The 24,295-nt window shown below is 35.9% G+C and overlaps 1 protein-coding gene across 7 annotated transcripts in view; it reads right to left on the bottom strand.

The window, feature by feature from the left end:
• Positions 1-24,052, bottom strand: part of LOC110463922 (protein N-terminal asparagine amidohydrolase-like) — a 28,844-nt gene extending 4,792 nt beyond the window's left edge. The window contains exons 1-10 of one of the 7 annotated variants that reach the window (XM_021518865.1): positions 23,881-24,052; positions 18,640-18,690; positions 14,867-14,984; positions 6,933-7,038; positions 6,415-6,480; positions 5,979-6,081; positions 5,106-5,179; positions 3,882-3,935; positions 3,342-3,395; positions 542-642 (exon numbers count right to left, since the gene is read on the bottom strand). In XM_021518865.1, coding sequence (XP_021374540.1) covers positions 542-642; positions 3,342-3,395; positions 3,882-3,935; positions 5,106-5,179; positions 5,979-6,081; positions 6,415-6,480; positions 6,933-7,038; positions 14,867-14,947 — 639 coding nt within the window. In that variant the 5' untranslated portion in view covers positions 14,948-14,984; positions 18,640-18,690; positions 23,881-24,052. Of the gene's footprint in view, positions 1-541; positions 643-3,341; positions 3,396-3,881; positions 3,936-5,105; positions 5,180-5,978; positions 6,082-6,414; positions 6,481-6,932; positions 7,039-14,866; positions 14,985-15,679; positions 15,806-18,639; positions 18,691-18,805; positions 19,044-19,068; positions 19,133-23,880 lie in introns of those variants that run through there. The other 6 variants (XM_021518867.1, XM_021518868.1, XM_021518863.1 and 3 more) reach the window with 6 other exon arrangements.
• Between the last annotated feature and the right edge of the window lie 243 nt (positions 24,053-24,295).

Genomic DNA, 24,295 nt, shown 5'->3' with positions numbered 1-24,295 from the left:
GCCCGCCCGCCCACTCACGTGATAACATAATACGTCCCCGTCTTCGACGGGCGTATAAAAATAGGTTGAGATATGTAAGTGTTCATGTTTCTGTCTTGAAAAAAGGGTTGGATTGTCATGAAATTTCGACAAATTCCTTTACCTGCACTGTTGTTATTAATTATTTGGCCATAGATATATATGTAAATAAAATATTACAGAATTTTGCATAAATCAATATGCCATGCAGTATCTAAAAATTAAAAGAAGTTATCATAATATTTTAAGTTTGACATATAATATATGATATTTTATTTATAACAAATAAGATTTGTATTTTATGACTGTGTATAAGTTATTTCATTTCCACAGATCTAAGGACATTCTTGTATTTCCAAAAATAGTAAATATATTAAGCAGGGTGAAAACTTATTAACTTATTGTGTTATTGTACATTTGTATTGAGGATATTGAAATAAATATATACCCAGACTGAGATATGCAGTCAAATCTTGAAAAAAAGTAGTTGATATCCCTTTTGAGAAAAAAATACCTATCTTACCTCTTCAGATCCTGTAAAGTGTCGAGCACTTCTCAATGGTTGGTCTGGACCATGATCAGCGAAGCTTGCCCTAGATATCTCCCCTGTTTTAATATCTACAGCTGTAATATAAAATGACATTATAAGCTTAAAGAGTATTTAAAGGCCAGAGTTAACAAGCTGACAATTACTTCATAAAGCTCATCACAATCATCACAGCCAATCAGACAATCATTACAGTCAATCAGACTAACATGCAACCAATCATAAGACAAGCTTGCAGCAATCATAAGACAAGCTTGCAGCAAGTATAATACAAGCATGTAGCAATCTTAAGACAAGCATGCAGCAATCAAAAGACAAGCATGCAGCAATCAAAAGACAAGCATGCAGCAATCATAAGACAAGCATGCAACAATCATAAGACAAGCATGCAGCAATCATAAGACAAGCATGCAGCAATCAAAAGACAAGCATGCAGCAATTATAAGCAATCATAAGACAAGCATGCAGTAATTATAAGCAATCTTAAGACAAGCATGCAGCCAATCATAAGACAAGCATGTAGCAATCATAAGACAAGCATGCAGCAATCATAAGAAAAGCATGCAGCAATCATAAGGCAAGCATGTAGCAATCATAAGACCAGCATGCAACAATCATAAGCAATCATAAGACAAGTATGCAGCAATCATAAGACAAGCATGTAGAAATCATAAGACAAGCATGTAGAAATCATAAGACAAGCATGCAACAATCAAAAGCAATCATAAGACAAGCATTCAGCAATCATAAGACAAGCAAGCAGCCAATCATAAAACAAGCATGCAGCAATTATAAGCGATCATAAGACAAGCATGCAGCAATTATAAGCAATCATAAGACAAGCATGCAGCCAATCTTAAGACAAGCATGTAGCAATCATAAGACAAGCATGCAGCAATCATAAGACAAGCATGCAACAATCATAAGACAAGCATGCAGCAATTATAAGCAATCATAAGACAAGTATGCAGCAATCATAAGACAAGCATGCAGCAATTATAAGCAATCATAAGAAAAGCATGCAGCAATCATATGACAAGCATGTAGCAATCATAAGACAAGCATGCAGTCAATCATCAGATAAGCATGCAGCAATCATAAGACAAGCATGTAGCAATCATAAGACAAGCATGCACCAATCATAAAACAAGCATGCAGCAATCATAAAACAAGCATGCAGCCAATCATAAGACAAGCATGCAGCAATCATAAGACAAGCATGCAGCAATCAAAAGACAAGCATGCAGCAATCATAAATCAAGCATGCAGCAATCAAAAGACAAGCATGCAGCAATTATAAGCAATCATAAGACAAGTATGCAGCAATCATAAGACAAGCATGCAGCAATCAAAAGACAAGCATGCAGCAATCATAAATCAAGCATGCAGCAATCAAAAGACAAGCATGCAGCAATCATAAATCAAGCATGCAGCAATCAAAAGACAAGCATGCAGCAATCATAAATCAAGCATGCAGCAATCAAAAGACAAGCATGCAGCAATTATAAGCAATCATAAGACAAGCATGCAGCCAATCTTAAGACAAGCATGCAGCCAATCATAAGACAAAAATGCAACAATCATAAGACAAGCATGCAGCAATTATAAGCAATCATAAGACAAGTATGCAGCAATCATAAGACAAGCATGCAGCAATCAAAAGACAAGCATGCAGCAATCATAAATCAAGCAGGCAGCAATCAAAAGACAAGCATGCAGCAATCATAAATCAAGCAGGCAGCAATCAAAAGACAAGCATGCAGCAATCATAAATCAAGCAGGCAGCAATCAAAAGACAAGCATGCAGCAATCATAAATCAAGCATGCAGCAATCAAAAGACAAGCATGCAGCAATTATAAGCAATCATAAGACAAGTATGCAGCAATCATAAGACAAGCATGCAGCAATCAAAAGACAAGCATGCAGCAATTATAAGCAATCATAAGACAAGCATGCAGCCAATCTTAAGACAAGCATGTAGCAATCATAAGACAAGCATGCAGTCAATCATCAGATAAGCATGCAGCAATCATAAGGCAAGCATGTAGCAATCATAAGACAAGCATGCAGTCAATCATCAGATAAGCATGCAGCAATCATAAGGCAAGCATGTAGCAATCATAAGACAAGCATGCAGTCAATCATCAGGTAAGCATGCAGCAATCATAAGACAAGCATGTAGCAATCATATGACAAGCATGTAGCAATCATAAGACAAGCATGCAGCAATCATAAGACAAGCATGCAGCAATCACGAGACAAGCATGCAGCTGAATGTCAGATAGACATGAAACCAGTCATAAGACAAAAACTAGATTTTATGCTCCACTATTTGGAACAAATAAATAACTTTCACATGTTTTAGTATCCTTTCATGAAGATTTACCTTGAAAACTAAGATGTTACTCAAATGATTTGTACAATATGTGAAAAATGCAATATCTGTGACTACATCATTCTGATGCCAAATTTATTTCATAGTTTGAACAGATAAATAAACATGACAGGTATTCATGTTTATTTGGAAAACAGTTCAAGAGAAATTTAAGCCGAAAGAAGGAATACTAATTGTAGAAAATGAAGATTATTAATTTTAATGTGCTCTTTAATTAATTATCAAATACAATGTGAATCAGTCATCGACAAAGCCTAAATTATGCAAAACTGAATGTTAAGAAAAATTCACTTTTCAGCTGGGTCTAAATTCAAGACATTTATAAGAATACTTTGACATTAAAGAAATGTAAATGAAACGACTTCAATCATTCTACTTACCGATGCCATATATATTGGGAAACGGGATATCCTTCTTCTTGATACTATTCAAATCTACAAGCAAAATAAGTTGTACAACTCAACATGACTTCATTTGTACACATTACAGACTTTTAACTTAGACTTCAAATTCATTTTGAATTTTTTCAACAGCCAGTCGCTTTATTTGCTGATGAAAGGAAAAGATAGAACGATAAGACAGATGGACTGAGCTACGTACACAATTTTTTCATATATAACTGCCAACCTATCAATTTCTGTCATGAGGAATAAGGACGCATTAATATTTGATGAAACGTGTGTAAACTCAACATGAATGGAACCAAATGTTTTTCTTCATAATAATCAGGCCTTTATTAGGACAGCACAACACAGAGACAGTATACTGAAACTGGGGATTTGGTTAACATCAGCTATTAAATTATTCTGGATTCAGTTGAGACAGTTAAGCTATCAAGGTAAATTAATGCTACAGTCAGTATTTAGACTAATACAGAATGATTTTTGAAAAGGTCTGATTGAAAACACAAAGATAAATACCGGTGATACAGCAGGTTTCTAAGTGGATATCATCCTCATTGTCATGGAACGCCTCTGTAAAACAGTGCAAAACAAGTACATAACAGAGGTCATTACAGTATTTTTTCAATGCCTCCACTTGGGGTCAAAAGTGCAAACTCTGGTTTACTAGTCTTTCATTACCGCATGAGAAATTTTCCCTGTGCAAATTGGTAGAAAACAGCTAGTACTTCACCAGGGTGACAAGCTTTGGTAAACTATCTCATATTATATCATTTAAAGCAAGGCCACTTTCGTTTATCGCGATCCAAACACTTGAACCGGTTGGACCAGAGTTGTTATTGTATAAATGGTTATAAGGTGGGGATCTCAACCATTTCCAAGTAATAAACTTTTTTTAGCCCAACCCCTTAGCCCGGGGGGTCAGCCCCACCGTTTGTACAATTTTGAAGCCCTGCCTCCCACGAATGCTTCCGACCAAATATGATTGATATCCATGGCATAGTTCTGAAGAAGAAGTCATTTATAGCAATATAGCCAAATTGTCCCCTTTTGGTCCCACCCCTCAGCCCCCTGGGGGGTCAGCCCCACCATTTGTACAATTTAGCATCCCCACCACGTAGGGATGCTTCCAGTTAAATTTAGTCAAATTCCAATTAGTGGTCAAGAAGAAGAAGTCGTTTAAAGAAATTGTTGACGTACGTACGTACGTACGTACGTACGTACGGACAACCCCATACCATAGTATTTCCGTCAAATTTGAGGGGCATATAAAAAGGTTACATTTAAAAACAGACATACTGGTTGTTCAGCATAAATGAACAGGCCCCTAGAATTTCACAGACTGCAGGTATGTTAAACCATTATTTATTATCAAACCGGTGTATGAATGTGTCTATCACTACAATAACAACTTAACTATTGAGTGTAAACTCAAGGCTAACTAATACCCCACATCAGCCTCCAAAATGTTGTAATGGACCGACTTACACCATTCAAAATGTAAAAAGATGGGCACAAACAACGTGCTGGACTGATAATGATCATGTGTACAACATTTAACTAAAACTGGTGTTGGATTAAGCCAAATAAATTTATTTTATAAGAATTACAACAAATCGAATATCACATTGATCATGTGTATCACATTTCATTACCATCTTTCAAGAATTGTACCCCATGCTCTGTTTAACTTTATAATGGGAATGTAATGACAAGATATTGGATTATAGATTTATATCTTACCTAGTGTTTTGATTGATAGCTCAGCAGAAGTGCTACTATCATCACAAAACCCTCCTATCAGGTGAAGCTGCAGTCTGAAATACAAAATAATATTTACCATGTATATCATTTTCGGCAGTGAATACCAGGGCTCTTCATATCTGTTTTTTTTTAAATATTAATTACCTTAACCTGCCATCCCTGCAGGTTTGGAAAAGAATAAACCTGCTGCTTTTTATTGCATGTTCTAAGAGATGGCTAATGAGTGTGTGTACAGAATGTGGGGTTATTTGTAGATGGATTTTTTACTCCGTTGTCACTAATTAGCAAAATTGATCAGCTGCCTCCACTTCCAACATTTGGATTTATAATCTTTTCTTTCTCACTTTCCTTCTCTTTTCTTTTCATGTTATCTCACTAAGCACCAGTTTCCATACAACCCTAAACAAATAATAAAAAATTGACATATAAGATGTCAGAACTAAGACAATAGATACAATACCTAGCCTCACTCCATACATTATCAATGACATTCAAACTTGCACTGGTGCCTAAAAACCTGTCTGCAATTGTTACATAAAATGCTTCATGGTTTAAGCAAACTGAAAATATTTTGAAAGAAAATACAACATAAAAAATCAAAAAACTAAATTTGTCAGTTCTTAATTTTTTTATGTATTACTTGAATTTGTAACTGATGTTAAACAAAATATTTTGCAAAAATATATTCTTGAATAGTGTAAGTGTTATAAAATGTTATTCCTGGATAGTGCATAAAAAAAAAATCTAGTAAAAAAATATAATAAATAGACTTGTAATATTCAATTGGCAAATATCAACTACACAGCTTATATCAAATTGCACTGATGTCTCAAACAATAACTTGAGGTTCACCTCCCACTGCTGTGCGCCATTCCTTTCACCAGTCTGATCATATCCTTGGCTGCCTTCTGTATGCCAGAGCCATCAAAGTGTGCAAGACAGACAGCTCCCGATTCTACAACAACCAACACCACTAAACTATATATCATGGTCAGGATTCACAGTAGACTTCAAACAAGACTATCATAAAACACAGATAAGTTTGAATTTAGGCTTTCAACAAACATGTGTACCGGTAGTAGAGCTTGGGTTAGTCACATTTGTAAATTCCCTATGCACTTAAAATTACACTATCAGTAATATAAACTGTTTTCGTTTCATAAAACACTTGGACATCTCAAAACATTTTTATGTGATAGATACATTTAATGAATTTATTCCAAAAAAATAGACCAAAGTTCTTCATTTAAAATAATGTCAGAATAACCGCAGTTTCTGTTTACCGTACCTGTATGGCGTAGGACGACCATGTGACATGTTGTGGCATCCTCCGTACCCAGAAAGTTGAAAACTCCTGTAAATAAAAATGGGTAACTGATTATAATACTCACTGCAAACTTTGCAATATTTCATTTGTCATAAAGCTAAATGACAAAAAAAACTAATAGCAATGATATCTCTGTCTATTTTTTTAATTTTGATTTTATTGACCTGAATATATCAGTAAGGGGAAATTCAGATGAGGCATCCTGGGTACCCTGGTTTTACAACAAAACCCCAAGGTATTCTTTCATTCGTTTTCTTACCAAATTACATACTTGGCACGTATCTTTTTGAAAAAATGCTCATTGACAATTTGTCCTTTATATTTATTTTCTTTAACAAGGATTTTTTTCTTGTGGGGAGTTAAGTTATATGTACAAATTGTGTTCCCACATTTTGTTCAGGATTTTTATAATTAAAGAGAATAAAGATTTTTTAATGTTGGATTTCGGAAGAACAATTATAAAAGAGACAGTAACTGACCATCCTCGGGAGTAGTGGCTGCCATCTCTCGCTGACCGACATACAAAATGCCCTCATCCTGTGTATACATCTTATTGGACTGACAGCACAGGTGTTGGGAGGAGTCCTGGCAAAGACAAACAAAAAGTGAAATCATTCAACTTTCTAGTGAAAAAAAATGTTGTTCATCCTTCCTGCCACTCCAAAACAGCATATCATTTAGTTGGTTCTGAAATGTAATATTCTATCTGGAAAATAAATTCATCTACTGTAAAATGGAGATTTCTTACACTCTCTTGTGAAGGATTTTTAATGTCTCTATTTTATACATGTGTTGAAAAATTGCTTATCTGACAAGATCATTTTGATGAGATAGAAATTTGTATTGCAATTGTAAAGAAAATAGCAATGGTTGCAGACAATTGTGAAAACGATGTTGATTGCAATGGGTAAAGACAATAATGAAAATCATGTATTAGCAATTGTAATTTCTGAAAAGCCAATTGTGACAAAGCTGATGGCAATGGTAAAGACATTAAATATTATGATGACCACTGTGATAAAATTCTGGTCAAGACAAAGGCAATGAGCATAGGCAATTCTGATAACAATGCTAACAACAGGTTATACAAAGACAATTCTACCGATACTAACCATTCTAATGGCAATTGTGACGAAGCTGATTGTAACAACAACACTAAATAGCAAAGGTTATTTCTAAAATCATGATAAGCTGATAGCACTGGTCAAGACAACAGAGATAAAATTAATGGCCATGGTCAACGCAATGAAATTCTGATTGCAATTGTAGAGACAAAGGCAATGGTAATGACAATTGTGATAACAATGCTAATGGCAATTGTAAAATTAACTGTGGTAATGAAGATGATGGCAGTGGTAGAGACAATTGTGATAACTCTAGTACTGCTGATGGATATAGTCACAGACAATGTTGACCACCATGCTAAAAATACGATAACAAAGCTGATGTAAATGGAAGAAAAGAAATTTATCATATCAATGCCGACTGTAGTTAAATCAAATTGTGATAAAGTATTTCTGATGGCAATTAAATATGGTAAAGGCAATTATGATACTATAATGTATTTAAATAAAAAAAGATAAGTGCAGTTTACAGCAGACTGAGCACGCACACCCCGGAAGCACGCAATGAATTACACTGAACGTCAGATCTTCAAGTTATATATCAGAACCTGTAATTATACAAAGAGTCACATGATCCCATACATCAGATAATTGATTTTGAATTAGAACCAGAAATGACATACCAGTCATATCTACAATCCTCTATATAAATCATTAGATTTATCATTTGTTTTATAACGTAGAACTGTGAGGCATTGTGTCACACACGACACACTAGACCCTATCTGTCCCTGTGTGTGTTAGGACAATGACCGGTGATCCTCGTCACCCGTGCCCACCGTCCATCCGGAACCGTACCTACCACAGATCACAGATCAAATATCAGCCTATTGTTACATGTGTCGACAACTAACAGCCGAAAATGTCTATTTACAAACATAAATGTGATCTAAATTGTTTACATACAGACTTATGGCAGCTGATAAGTCATACTGACACACTGATTTCTTTTCTAAACCCAGTTGATAATTGACTTTAACGGTGAAAACAGTTAAATTAAGAATATAGTACACAGTTGTATACCCCAACATATATATACATTGTATGTACAGCAGTAATCAAGATCTCAGCCACATCATTATGTGTTTAGGTTAGGATATTGACAAGAAAGAAATTATGATAAAGCTTGTGTACTTCACCATTCCATTTGGAATTTATCGATGAATATTAAAATTTCTTTCAAATCCTAAATAACAATTGCACAAGTAAACAGCGAAAAAGCTATGAACTAATTAAATCAACCAAGAATCTAACTTAAACCAAGAAATTCTTACCCGTTCTTAGCTATTTTTAACTAAATGTTACCTATATTATACTATTGTAATAGGACGAGGAATAGTTATAAAGATAGTTACGTCCTTGGGGCTCGAACCTACGACCCTTGGCTATCCAGCCCGATGCAGCTACCACTTAGCTTTAGGGAAATTCCCTACAACTGACATTGTAAGGCCCCCCCTTTTTCAAACAAACACTAATCCAGGTTCTTTGACTCCCTGCCAAGGGTTCTCCTACCTTGAACGGGGAGGGTCAACAGCACCAGTTTGTAGTTTGTAGTAGGACAAGGACGCTTAGCTTGTAAGGCAACCTAATCAATGCAGATCTTTTACACAGTGCATTTCAGAACTTTGTACAGTGCATTATGAATATTTTTTTATTGATTTTAAAACCAACTGTACTCTTGTATCAGGTGTCTTCCTAGGTGGTTCTGGTTAGTCTGTTGTCAAGATAAATTGTATGGGATGTCATTCTACCCTGTTCAGGTTAGGATATTTCAGCACAATGACACTTTGAGATTGCCATGAAGTGGACCTGGCCCTCATCTGTGGTCTACCCTAAACATTACAACACTGCTATTATACAATTATATATGTATATTTATACCTACATATAACCTACATCAATGTGGTATTATAACTTGATTGTAAAGGGTCAGGTTTACCAATCCTAAGTACAAACACCATTAAATCACTGGATAGAGTATGTGTCGATATACTTTATGATTTAATCTCAGCCGCTAGTCATCTGATAGCCTTTGTTATGACGTGTACCAAACAGAACTTAAGTCCCACAAAACACATGCAGATATGAAGTGTAGCATAGAGGACTACCAAATTAATGAAAACTGGAGCACTAATCAATAAAACTGAGGTAGTTTGAAAAAAAATAGTTTGACATTGAATTCTGCAACTACTTAATTTATGAGTATGAGTCAAAATACTCAAATTATATTTCAAAGTTATACAATTTACTGGGTATATGATACAATGCATCATAGGAGATACAAGCCATATGATATGGCCACTGTCGATGAAGATTATTGGAAGAATGAACAGGCTTAAATGGCTGTTACAGGGAGCGCTTCAGCCAGAAGCAAGAGTGAGGCTTAAGGGTACAACTATGTTGTAAATTAAATTGGCTTTCAATTCTTTGGAAGTCTCGTGACTTCTCTTGCTTTTTTCGGTGTCTAGCTTGTGTCCTTTATCAAGCTTCTCTGGTCTAAGAGTCTAGCTTGTGTCCTTTATCAAGCTTCTCTGTGACTTCTAAGAAACTAGCTTGTGTCCTTGATCAAGCTTCTCTGTGACTTCTAAGAGTCTATCTTTTGTCCTTTATCAAGCTTCTCTGTGACTTCTAAGAGTCTAGCTTGTGTCCTTTATCAAACTTCTCTGTGACTTCTAAGAGTCTAGCTTGTGTCCTTAATCAAGATTCTCTGGTCTAAGAGTCTAGCTTGTGTCCTTGATCAAGCTTCTCTGGTCTAAGAGTCTAGCTTGTGTCCTTTATCAAGCTTCTCTGTGACTTCTAAGAGTCTAGCATCCTTAAAATGTTTTGAAAAAAAATTGTGTCATTATTAGTAGGATTGTTATAGAGTGAGTAGCCCCTAGCCCCTGATACACCAAATGTTTGAATTAGGTTTCAGTACAGTATTTTACCGGCAATAAGCCCCCCCCCCCTCCCCCCTCCTGAGAAGAAAGATTGGCCAAAAGTGTGTGTGTGTGTGTGTGTGTGGGTGTGTGTGTGGGGGGGGGGGGGGGTTTTTCCGGGAAAAAGCCCCCCCCCCCCAAACACACACACTTTTGGGCAATCTTTCTTCTCAGGGGGGGGGAGGGGGGGAGCTTAATGGCAGGGACCCACCCTGTTCCCAGGACATTTACCAAAGTGGGGAGGGGGCTTATTTGCGAGAGGGGTCTTATTGCTGGTAAAATACGGTACTTGTTCTTTGCTTGCACATACATATTTTTCTTGATTCAAGTAACAAACAGGTTAACTTTTTCATCGTGTGAAGTTATGTATAAAGTGAAGCTGAAGGGAATGCTTACTTCAGAAATACCCGATAAGTGTACATGTACTAGTAGGCTACAGCCACTGCTGAAGAGATTTACTTCAGAAGTAGGAACAACAGATGATATCTACTTTAAAAGTAAGAGTAGGCTACGGTTGCTACAGAGAACACTTACTTCACAAGACACGTAAGCAGTTAGAGCAAGCAAATATTAAGAGGATGCTTACTTCCCAAGCAATTTAAACAGTCTAAGAGCAAGGTAAAGATTAAGCTAGTATTCAATTTTTATTTGGTCTAAAAATGATCAATATAAATCATACAATAAAACAAATATGAATTAAAAGACTAGCAGGACCTTATTTAAATCACAAACACATTAACATCCATTATAATGTTAAATTAGTAAGCAATGGATGATAGAGGTTTTAATCCTGATGGTATATATTCTAGTGTCCACTTGAGTCCCGAGTATTGACATTTTTAAGTCCCTATATCCACAAACCAATATCCTTGGAGCTTTATGTACCCTGGATCTTATGTAGTACCCTCTCGCTGTATTTAAATTATGTGTTATCATAAACATTATTTACTGACTGGTTCAATATCTATAATAGATAATTGTTGAATCCATGTCAGAGCGCCAGTGAAAGTTATCAAGAGGACTCTTTATAGTATATGATAAAGCCAACGTATTTACCAGACCACACATACTGGTTAAATGGACTACCGTCGCTCAAAGCATGTACACACATTAGCAGGTAGCATGATGGTATTTTAATATGCAAACAAATTTGCAAAAGTTTTTATGTGAACTGGGGAAATTATATATACTGGCACACTTGAATCCCACATGCTCTGTTATTTAATATTTTATTATATCATAAATTTAATTATTATTTACCACCGTGAACACCCGTTACTTGTTGGACAGTCTAAAGCTAGCTTAAGTTTTAAAACTAGGCTCAGCTTCATTACTCGTCTGAGTAGCACTAGTTATAAATCCTTAAATCCAATTATTACCTTCACTACCCTCCTCAAGGTAACACTACGTATGTATTGTCCAGTTACAGCCACCATAATGCTATATAACTTTATATGTAGTACGGATTATTTTACTGTAAACATACAGGCTTATATTCCTGAGCCATTTATTCCTTTCATGTGTTCTATATAAACACTGCATTGCTAGAGTTCGCCACAACATTTTCTGATCTTCTGACAGACTTGTGTAATTGTCTGTCCAACAATACATATTAGATTAGCCTTTTTAAGTTGTTGTCAACATGTAAAAGTAGATAAGGATATCAAATTGTAAATGAAAGAAAACTGCTTTTTCTGGTAATTTTACAATAAGTAAATGTATGCCAAAAAGGTATACTTCTAAAGTTTAAAAATTTCCATATTTTTTTCATTATACTTAGAACATATACCAGGTGTCTACATTACATTTACTGTAAATAGGGAAACTTTTGCTATAGTTTAATTTTGCCTTTTTTTGCCTGCCGTAATGAAGGCAAATGTATCATTCCAGTGAACACTAGTAAACAACATAATAAGCATAGTAATTAAATGTGAAGGGCGAAACTAACACTGGGCAAATATGGATCATCTGGCGAAGGGAGAAACACTATATATGTTTATCAAAGCATAAGCGATGCTCTAGTCTCTGCCGCACAGGAACATAGTGAAAAAAGTATCCAAATCACCTCATCATTTTTTGATTATTTATGTTTCATATAAAAATTTGTTATAACTACCGATATATATGTATATAGCTCTTCAAAACATATTTTGGTACAGATGATCTCTGATGTGTTGACAATTATTAGAAAATGTGTGAAAGTTTGATTTGACTAATATAATTTATAAGGATCAGTAGAATGGATCAAGGACTATCACAATAAACATACGTACAAGGTGTTCAACAGGCAGGTCTCCTTGGCAGGGTACTATATAATTTTAGGCAGTTATTACCATGACATCACAATGAAAATGATATTGTTGAATACAAACTCATCTTCATGTCTGACACCATTTTTGTTGTGAGGTTGAGAAAAAGAGCGAAAAAAAGTTTTCTATGAACATTCAATGAGATTTGCCATTCTATGAAAAGAGCACATTAATACATTCCATTTCAGCAATAGTGCTGAAAGTATTGTACATTATATAATATTATTACGCATGGTTCCTTCGCTTGGTGGCTCAGCTACTCATTGTGGCAAATACTATACTGTATTAGCACAGGTACAGCTACCTTAAGGTAGTTACCTGGTACATACAATTATTTCTTCTTCCTCTTTGTGCATACAATGGTTCTACAGTAAAACTGAAAGCATGGTGTCCTTTTCCATGTTCACTTTAAGATTTATAAAAACATATTTGTATTGGAAAAATCCACTTTCGTTTCAAAAATTCTGTTTATATAGAAATCTATATGAAAAATTCATACTGCACCATCGATAAGTTTGGGCAAAGTATACCTACCGTAAGTAATTACTTTTCAACATGCATGTCAACAAAATAAAATCACGAACATTTTCACCTAGGTTATACTTAAGAGAAAACATTTGACACCTGCCTGCCATGATGGAATGTGTGTAAATCTGTTCATGATGGAATGTGTGTAAATCTGTTTGAATCTGCAGTACTGTTACGTATACATGAGGCACATTTTAGCTCGCTATGTTTGAACAACCCTGAGAACTTGAAATTGACAGACTCCTCCCAGGGTCACGGTGGTACAATGTACATGTAAACAGAAAAGACAAAGACTGTTAAACTTTGATGAGCCATCTCCTTTTCGTCCCGAGCCCAAATAAACCTACATGTACCTGTAATTTTTAAGAAACTACTTAAATAATTATTCAATAGATCCTGCAACCCTTCAATTTTAAGAAATAATAAAACAAAATGTGTACTAGGGCTGCAGTATAATGTGTCTGTGTGCATTGTCTAGCTATATTGTCCAGGTTAATTAAGACACTTTTTAACAGCAATTTAAATCAGGTCCCATATCATCCGTGGACACCACTTTTAATGACCCAAATTGAATACAAAATCATAGAGGGTAGTGTTGCTACCATTCTCATGTTGCTAAGTTGTTATAGCTCAGTTAAACTGTTACACAGGTGATACACACATGTGAGAGATATTAGTGGTTACAAGACCTTGCCGTCTGAGACCTCAGATTTCCTTGAATTTGATAAATGATTGTCTTCACTGTCAATTCTAATCGTTGTTAACAGCTTGTATTTAAGTAGTATACCATGCATCCAGCATGCTTTTATTTTTTTTAATCCAATATATGTAGCAGCACTGACATTGAATCATTATAAATGTCAACTATTAAGACCTACATTGAACATAATCCAATTATACATACCCAAAAGCATGAATGATTGATCAAAAAATACCAGTGTCCAGTTTTTGATTACCAAACTTAAAATCAGAAAGTTTATAAATATACCTTTGTTTCAGGTTTTTATATAATCATTTTGAATACATGTATTAATATGTGCAGTTATTCTTTTATATTTCAAACTTTAATGTGTAGGATAGACATGTCTGATGTTGTAATGGTATTCAGTCTTCTTGAGACTAGGGCCTTGTTAGCTTGACCAGTTACACAAATTAAAAATAACAATCATTTTTGGTATTTTTTTTCCATCAGATAATAATTGTGAATCCTTACCAAAATATAAAAAAATATAATAAATGAAAATAAGCTGATTGAAAGAGTCAGATTAACATTATGTCAAGCTAACTAGTCTTTGCACAACAGGGCCCTAAACACAACCCAGCCACATTGTGCTACTAGCTACTTGTTAGTACTGTGTAAATGCCTTTTGTGGTTCTATATGAAGTACATATGTATACGGGTATATACAAAAGAAACCATCCAAAGTCCATGTGATGGTTAAATATAAAAGAAATCACAAAAGAGTTCCTTGATATATGTGTGTGTTATCTACAGTACATAAACTTACTGTTAGATCTTCTACATATTGCTTACCTTGAAATCATATCTGTCAAAGAATTCCTGGAGAGATTTTGGAACTTGTCCAACAGAGTTTCCATTTATTATCAGAGGCATGTTTTCACATCACAAATTTCCAACACAGGTGTTCAGGCTGAAATAAACAGTAGATTTTCTATTGGTTATGTTATCTTGGGGTCATAGGGGACAAGTATTTTATTAAGTTATGATCATATCTACTTTGTTGAGCACTTTCATATATGCATCGCAGAAATCACTGGAGTGTCCTGGAAGAAAACTTTCATCGAATAATTTGTAAAGTGTCACCTTGCCTTTGAAAATGATTCTTCAGAGGGTAGCAGCATAAAACATTAGTGCATATGTGACTCAGCGAAACCTTTCTAATCCGACCTCTGAGTGATCCAACATACTATCATATCTAGATCAGCTACCATGCTAAGACTTCTGTATTCCAACATCCTGTGTAATCCAACACACCTGAGCCCGTACTCATGCTCATGAAACCATTCTCATGCTCAATCTCAGATTCTGTGCTCAAACCCAATCTCTTCTTCCTTTGATATATTCATAAAAAGATCACTCTCTGTGCATGACCCAATTTAAGCGAGTTAAAAAAAAGCTGGTTTGAGCACAGAATCCATGCTTGAGCATGAGAATAGTTTCATGAATACGAGCCAAGGTAATGCTGTTATCCCATTTCTTATAAAATCTACTCGTTAAGACCTGTGCATTCTGATGCCCTCCATAATCCAAGTAAGTTGTTGGATGTCACACATTGTCAGATTAGACAGGTTTCACTGAACAGTTAATACTGTATGTTGACAATACCTCTACCTGCAGATCTTCAAAGAATTAGAGAAATCAATATTAATCCTAAAACACAAGCTTTGTCTGTGGTATCTACCGTGTACTAACTAAATACATCCGACTGAAACTGAATGTTTGCCAAAACTTTACCTTAACCCCTTCACCCCTGGGTAACCTTGAGTAGACTCTACCATACATTCATCTGGATGAGTCTATTATGGTCTACAGTAGTGGCGAAAGGGTTAATAAACACTGAATCACGGTTATAAAAGCTTTCCAGCTAGCTACCTGTCATTGCTATGAAAATCAGGCACATACTTTAGAAAAGTAATACTCCAGGACATCATTAAAAACTGGAACATGATATACCTACAAGCATGTTTTATCAAACTAACCCATAAAACCTAAAACAGGCCTTTCTTCTGCACAGCCATTAAATTTAAACTTGTACCTGACAATTCGTCTAAGTTTTACATGCATATACATAAGTGTACATATGTGTGTTATCAAATAACCTGATAATCAGTATGTTTGGCCATTAAGATATGACAAGATTTCAGGATACAGCAATATGCATTTGATTAGTACAATATCTACAAGTCTGATCTGGTTACTCTTTGTTATTTGTGCTTTGAGGTATGCATATGAAAAATCGGTCATACAAGCATCTCTTGTAAAAGGTTGCAACAACACAAAAACTACATCAACAACAAGAGCTAATTGTGTTGGGGGCTATTACAGAACACCCCACAAAAATAAACTTCATTTTTTTTTTTTAATTCAAATCACATAAAATGTAAACAGGTGCACAGGCATTTACCTTAATCCCCCAATGCAGTAAATGATTAGATAACAAATTAAATGGTTTAAGTGGAACCCATGACATAAACCTAAACATGAGTGGCTGGTTCCATATTTTTCCAAACTATATAATACACATTACAAAGCATGATGTCTATCTAACAGTACTGCACAAAATCTAATCTTCTATGTATGTAATGCTCAAAACTGGCAGCAACTTCAAAGTTAGCATGGCAGAAGCAGCTACCTATCAAAATTACTGGTACGCAAAACACGACAGTGGCTGTGGGGATACACAATACTTTTTACTATTTTTGATATATATCATATTTCACAGTACTATCTATAGTTTTGTTTGTTTGGTACCCTACTTCTGAAAAGGTTACATTCTGACAATAAATGACAGCGGTTATTATTCCACAAAGCCATAATAGTACGTTATAATAGTTCCGCTATTCATTTGGCTAACAATGTGTTTATACAATACACATGGGCTTTACCTGTCAGAACAGTACTATATGGCTAGTAGCACTTAGATCGTGGAATCTGTGTGGACATCGTTGATCAGTTTTAAAGTCGTTTGCCTACCGAATAAAGTCTACGAGCATTTAAAGCACTTTACAGCCTGGGCTTTTGAAAATATTGAAAAGAAATATAATTTATACAGTGAATATCAATCAAGTGACTGTAAGCATACTGAAGAAAAATGAATTATACCCACTCCACATTATATACCGTATACAACCAAATAACTACCCTGTGAACTTAGGGATTTGGAGAAATTTAAATGGTTGCTGACCAATCAACAATTCCCAAATCTACCATGAAATAGGCAATAATAACACGTGTAGATGTATCTAGTTGGTAAACAAGAGTGAAGGATATAATGCCAAGATCAAAACCAAATAAAGGATTGGTGGTAAACAAGAGTGAAGGATATAATGCCCAGATCAAAACCAAATAAAGGATTGGGAGCGTTCATATAGGGATGGGGCACATTTCAGGTCAAATATGGTACATGTAATATCATATCAATACATGAAAAATGAGCGGAGTGAAAGTATCACATTTCTTGGGCGTGTCTTGTATCTGGAGGCAGACTATATCCATGAATATTTTAAAGAAAATCAATTTGCAAGCATTACAGGACAATTTGACATCCATAACAGCCTCGCTTTGTATACATGTACATCAATATTTGATAGGATAAGCTTTGAACCGTAAATTACACTGGAAGTCTGTTTTGAAAGTTTTCAAAACACAGCAGACCTTATTCATGAGTGTTTTCATCAGATTTGTTATAGCATAAAGAACAGTCCTATCCCCAATACATGTACAGGACTTTGCTTTCAAATGACATACATGTACTTAATATACATCATTGCATCATAATTGAGGAATATACCTTGTTATGTTAGTGTTCAATTTATTGTTATTGTTCATATCAAATGGTCTGCCTTTAGACTTAAGAACACACCCTGACCCATAACAACACTGAATGTTAGACAGGACTGACAGCTTATACATATACATGTAACATATATATATATGTTATTTATTTATAACTACAGTGTGGACAAAAATTCTGTGTAAAATTTCCAGAGAAAGCTATTTTTCTAAGACAATTACAAATACTAAAGACAGACAATTGACTTCAGTCTGCACAATTACATATAAATCTATAATCATAAAGGTTAGAAGGGGAAGGGGGAGGGGGGAGTTGGAAGGGGTAGGAGGGGGCTGAGTGTGTAAGCTTCTCTTAGGTCTTAAAGCAATTAGATAGCATACCAGCCTGTCCTCAAAGTCACGTGAGATAGCACTGGAGCATTTTTTTTTCTCTCAAAAAGACAGATAAAATTCTAACTACTGTATACAATTGTAAAGGAAATATATCAGTTTCCTTCAATGTGATAGAGGAACTGAGGTGAATACCAAACTATCTCCACAGAGATGGGGATGTTGGAGAAAGTTCTAGATCAAGCAACAGGATATTCTCCAGGTTATGCATATATATATAGGGCCAAGTTAACCACTGACTTACAGGATTTTACACTCGACCTTACCTGTTTTCTTCCTCTCAATTTCATGTAACATGCATATACATGTATATTGCAACTAAACATGTACTAGCTATAGACATCAAAAATAGCTCTAGGAAAATGAAACAATTTTATACTCACATTGCTGTAAAGTTGTCAGTGCAGCACTAGAGAAGTTAAGCCCAAAACAACCTGTAACACACCAATATGTACTGTAAACCAATTATCTCTCACATCACAAAGCCAAATAACATGGAAAATGTGAAACTGTATAAATTCCTCTACAAAGTCTCAGAAATAATTGCACCTTAAGTCAGCAAAATCCAATTCTAAACAAACACCTTGTGTGATAGTGTCAATACTGAAATACTATTGACAATTGACATACCTGTACAGGTACAAATAAATATGGTTCCAGTTTATAGGGCACTCTTACGTATACTAGTAAGTATCGTACAGGTGTATACTGCTGTTAGACTTATATAAATTACCTACTACACATTCACACCAATGTCAGTGTACCGTACACATTTAAATGCCTTATCTTTGCCACCGCTTATAGCCACATACCTGAAGCCTGTTCCAATCAGTTGATTGATTGATTTAAAACTAGGCCTTGTGGCAGACTTTGAAGCGGCAAGCTGTATACAAAACTACGCTGATCTGGATTATAGCTATATCAGCATAACACAACATAACCACTAACATTTTCACCTGCAAACTTTTTGTACATATTGGCTCTAAAAACAAATGATGCATGTCCTGATTTTCAAAATAACAGAAATATAATTAAAGAACAAAAGGTCTTGTGAAAAGTGATTGCATTGATTGTTATAAGTGCAAAAATCAATTAACATTCATTATTTTGCAAAAAAATATCTTTTAAATTCCATTTATCATTTGAACCATATCAGGTAGCGCTTTGAATTAAAAATTAAATTCAGAAACCCCCCCCCCGACTTTATGCCTTTCAGTGTTTATGATCTTGTTATTTTGGGACAGAATGAAAGTTTAAACTTCACTCTCAAAGAATGAATGAAAATTAATATGTACCTGGTATTAATTTGGCAACCTTCCTAAATTTGTATTTAACTAAATCCTTCTAAATGTAAACTGACTTATCTAAGGTCTTTATAATTTTAAATGTGATAGTCTTGATTTAGTAAAATCCTGCCTCTATATATGTAGCTTTCACCAAGGTTTATCTAGACCTATAGCCAGCAGCAAAGAAGTCAACCTGTTTTGATAGGGAATTGCCCTTGACTAGGTATAGCACTGTCTACATGGGAAATATATTGAATGTATGTAAGCCTAAACTAATAGTTTTCACTACCATGAGAGTGTGACAGTTTCAATCTGATAGGTGAATATTCTTGATTGTCTCAATCAAGACTTGCTTTAAATTTGGGCCAATGATTAGACATTAAGTATCTCCTCACCCTGAGGGTTAACTCATTCACCCCTGAAGTCACATTTGAACTCTTCCAATTCAAAGGTTGGAATAGTTCATTTTGAAATTTTAGGGGTGAATCAGTTAATATTTCTTTTGCATAATCTTCACCATAGCCAATGATTAACACTCAGCAATTTAGGAGTGGGACTACAGCTGGTTCGCCCGTTGTCAGTATAATGTGACCGGGTGGGGTGTCCTGCTGGGTGTCTTCGGCAGTATGCTTCAGTGAGGTAGCACTGTAAAGTCAACATCAGTTTCGCACTATCATAGGGAGACAAACACGAACATATCGCAGCCTCCCAAAACACACATGCATGCACAACACGCATGCATCTAGCACACAGAAGAGGCCGTCCTTAAATGACCATAGCTGTTGATAGGAAGTTGAACAATACTAAACCAAACCAAACCAATCAATCAAATTATAATAGGTTCCAAAACAATGGATACACTGAAAAAAGGTTCCAAAACAATGGATACACTGTATTATCATTTGTAATTTCCTATTTTCCTGATTTGTCACATGATCTTTCCTGTTGAAAGCTGATTGTGATGTCATATTTCAGTGATGTCATCTTATTGTGATACAGATGTATATGTCATATACCCTAGGGGATGAGAGAACATATCTTACTTTTGGGGTGACAGGACAGAGACATTCTGAACAGGTAAAACAGAAAAATAATATGTGAGAAGTGATCAGGGAATACTGTATGATTTGTGTTTGTTGAATAAAACAAGCATATATATAAGATTCTGTGTATAATGGCCATGGGTGCTACAACAGTGCAGTATTCCTAGCTATGGCAAGATAGGTATATATAAAGTATATATATAGAACAACTTTCTGTATGTTAATCCTAAAACTTCTCAAGGAGGTCTCTATCATAAGCACTTATCATAACTCTATGAAATTACATTTCAGTAGATTTTTGGTATTGCTTTTTGACAAGTCAACATTGTCAGAGTTAGTAAAATATTTCTTTGTTATTTTGTTTACATGTTATTCTTTAATCCAAGTTATTCTTTAACTAGCTGCTAGTTGATGGAAGCAAAACTGTATTAACTCATAGATAATAAACACAATGGCACTAATTACAACCTTGTCGAACAGTACCAAACTGTCAGATGGTGCCAAAATGCAATATATCTGAAGTGTAAAATAATGTTACAACACAAGTGTATTTTTCAGCAAGTGCTGTTTTTAAAGCAGACAAGGAAGAAAAATTGCAGCGATGGGTGGGCGAACAGCTAAAATTTATTTACAGTTTAAAAAGTTAAAATCTTATAAAACATTTAGAAGTGTTGGAGGGGCCAGACACGTCCTGCAAAAGGATGGCATGTCTAGATCTTAAGCTCACTGTCGCTGGATGGTGACTCTCAAACAGGTGGGGGGGGGTGTTGAATTCCATGCTCGTATTGTTGCTGGGATGAAGGAGAACATGTAGGCCTGGACCCTGGTGCTGATTTGCTGGATGTTATTGACATGGGGTCCCCGTGTTCGGCTGGTGTTGACCAACTTGACCATCAAGAGATGGTTAACAGGGACTTCTAGAATGTTGTTGTTAATTGTGTAGAACATGATCACTCTGTTCCTAGCCCTCCTATGTTCCAGGGGTTCTGATTCAGCTGCTGTAGCATGTTTGTGACACATCCAGGATCTCTGGTGTAACAATTCCCAGTAGCGAATCTGGCTGCCTGGCCTTGAACACTCTCGAGTTGCTGTATCTGTTATGCTTGATAAGGGTACCAGACATTAGATGCTTACTCAAGGAGAGGCCTGACAAGTGTTGTGTAGGCCTGTGCCTTGACGACCTGTGGGCAACTCCTTTGATTCCTCCTTAGGAATCCAACAGAGATTTGGTTGGTGTTAGGCTTACATGCTCTCGCCATCAGAGGTCGTAATTAATGTGTACGCCAAGATATTTGCTGCCTGGGACAAAGTCATGGTCATATAGGCGGTAGGTGGCATTGACCGTCTTCTGCTTTCGTGTGATTCTGATGGTGACACACTTCTGAGGATTGAAAAACATTTTCCAGTCATTTTCCCATTTCTCAAGAGCTACCTGATCTTGTTGTAGTACTGCTGAGTTATAACTGCTTTCAATTGTACGGTATATTTGGCAATCATCTGCAAAGAGCTTCACTTTCGAAGACACGGTGCTTGGGAGGTCATTAATAAAGGCCAAAAATAGGATGGCGCCCCATGACATTGCCTTGGGGCACCCCGGATGTTACGTCTGCCTCTGCTGTCTTACAACCTTCTACCAAGACATGCTGTTTTCTGTTGTTTATGAAGCTTTGGATCCAATCCAGTGTAGATCCATGGATCCTGTAGTAGCGTAGCTTTGCAAGAAGCTGTTTGTGGGGGACTTTGTCGAAGGCTTTTGTGAAGTAAGCAGCATGACATCTATTTGTTTGCCTTCAGAGAGCCTTCTTGCCAGATCTTGTACTGTGGCTATCAATTGAGTCTCGCATGACCGCCCTCTCTGGAATCCATGTTGAGCATCTGTCAGGATTTGATTATCTGGAATGGTGGTAGTGTCCTCTTTGGTAAACACGGACACAAAATGTTGGGTGAGGGTATCAGCCTTAGCACCAGCATCACTGAGGATAACTCCATCGGCACTACATATACGAAGGGGTGATACTCCTGAGGTCCTGCCTTTTGCTTTTGACAAAGGACCAGAACTTCTTTGAATTTGGCTAATTGGCCTCTGGGCTAATGATGTTGTACACCTAAGAGTTATGTGCCCTTCTGATGGTCTTCTGGCATGTTGACTTGAGATGTTTGTATTGCCTCATATCTCTGGCTTTACTCGTCATGATGGCTTTTTTCAAAGGCTCTGTTTTTCTGTCTGGTTATAGGCGTCTCGTGTTGTTATCCATCCAGGGGTTGGTAGGTCTTGAGCGTGTGTGTTTATGTGGGATGTGTTTGTCAAGCAATGCTAATGTACTGTTCATGAATGCAGTCCACATGGTGTTAATATCCTGGAATTTTTCAGATTTAAATGTGTTTACAAAGTGGAACTGTGTCATTTTTCAAAATCGAGGAGAACGGCCTTGTCCCAACAGATGGATCTTCCTTTTGGTGGTTTAAATCTCCTTGGTTAAGTGAGTGTGTCGACTAAGACTATGTAATGGTCCCCAATTCCAGGGATTTTATTGATTTAAATTTACTTACTAAGGATGCGATGGATTGCTAGTAAAAAGGAGGTCAAGGATCTTTGTGCCTCGAGTTGGTGATTCAACCAGACTGCTCAACTCCACACTGACAGGGATGCTTAGGTAGACATTGAACATACTCAAGGGATATATTGATGGGATGATATGACGAAGAGTGAAGGCCAGTCAATGCCTGACATGTTTAAGTCCCCTCCAACCCAAAATTCACATGTCTGGTGTTCATGTTTGAGGCAGTTAAGTTCATCGACAGCCAAGTGTGCATATAGTCATCAGAGGTCATGAAATTAGGTGGTCTTTAGATGACTAAAATCAATAACATGTTAGGTGAACCCAGTGAATCCACATTTTTATGATATTTTAGCAGTTAGCAACAAACCTTTTATAGAAACTTGTAACACAAACATTTGGGACTTATCTCCCTTTGAATAATCGTAATACATTTCTTTGATATCCATGGACCATTCGTCTAATTTAATGTCATAGGATCATAGCTATTTCAACTCATAACCACATAATCACTATTCAGTCTCTTATCTTTTTTAGAGATATTTCTTGCCATTCTATAGAAGTGTACTGTATTCGAGTTGTCTTTCTTCAATCACTGGATGATTGATAGTACTACTATTAATACCCGGCCTCCTCTGATGACGTTCAGAAAGCTACGCTGATTGATACATTTTTCACGGTTTCAGTTGCTAGTTATTCTATTGTAATTGTGATGAATGTACATATCGTAATCCTACCTTCGCTGATTAAGCATATTATTCAGGTTAGATACGTTGATCTGTTGGCGTTAATCATTTGTGTTATGTCTCCGTAATTCGAACGCTTAGAAGACAGATAGTTTTCGAGGTACAATCAAAACGTACAGGTATGAATAGGGAGTCCGGCAAACGGCAGCTGTGAAAAACTAGCTTTGCACAGATACTGTTTCGTATTTTTCTACCGCAAGTGTAATTAACACCAATATAAAATATTATCAATAAGTTAAGTTGATATATTTAAATATTAATTATTATATTAACGCATATATTTTAAAAGATTGGTATTAGGAAGCACACATTACTATATACTAAAATGGCTGGAATAATCCACTCGGAACTTCTCGGCCGATACGCTCATCTACGTTAGGAACTGGAATCGGGGCGAGGTGTTCCG

This window comes from Mizuhopecten yessoensis, unplaced genomic scaffold (genome assembly GCF_002113885.1).
Source record: "Mizuhopecten yessoensis strain PY_sf001 unplaced genomic scaffold, ASM211388v2 scaffold10945, whole genome shotgun sequence".
In the NCBI taxonomy this organism is placed as follows: Eukaryota; Metazoa; Mollusca; class Bivalvia; order Pectinida; family Pectinidae; genus Mizuhopecten; species Mizuhopecten yessoensis.
This window is presented reverse-complemented; position numbering and strand designations above follow the sequence as displayed.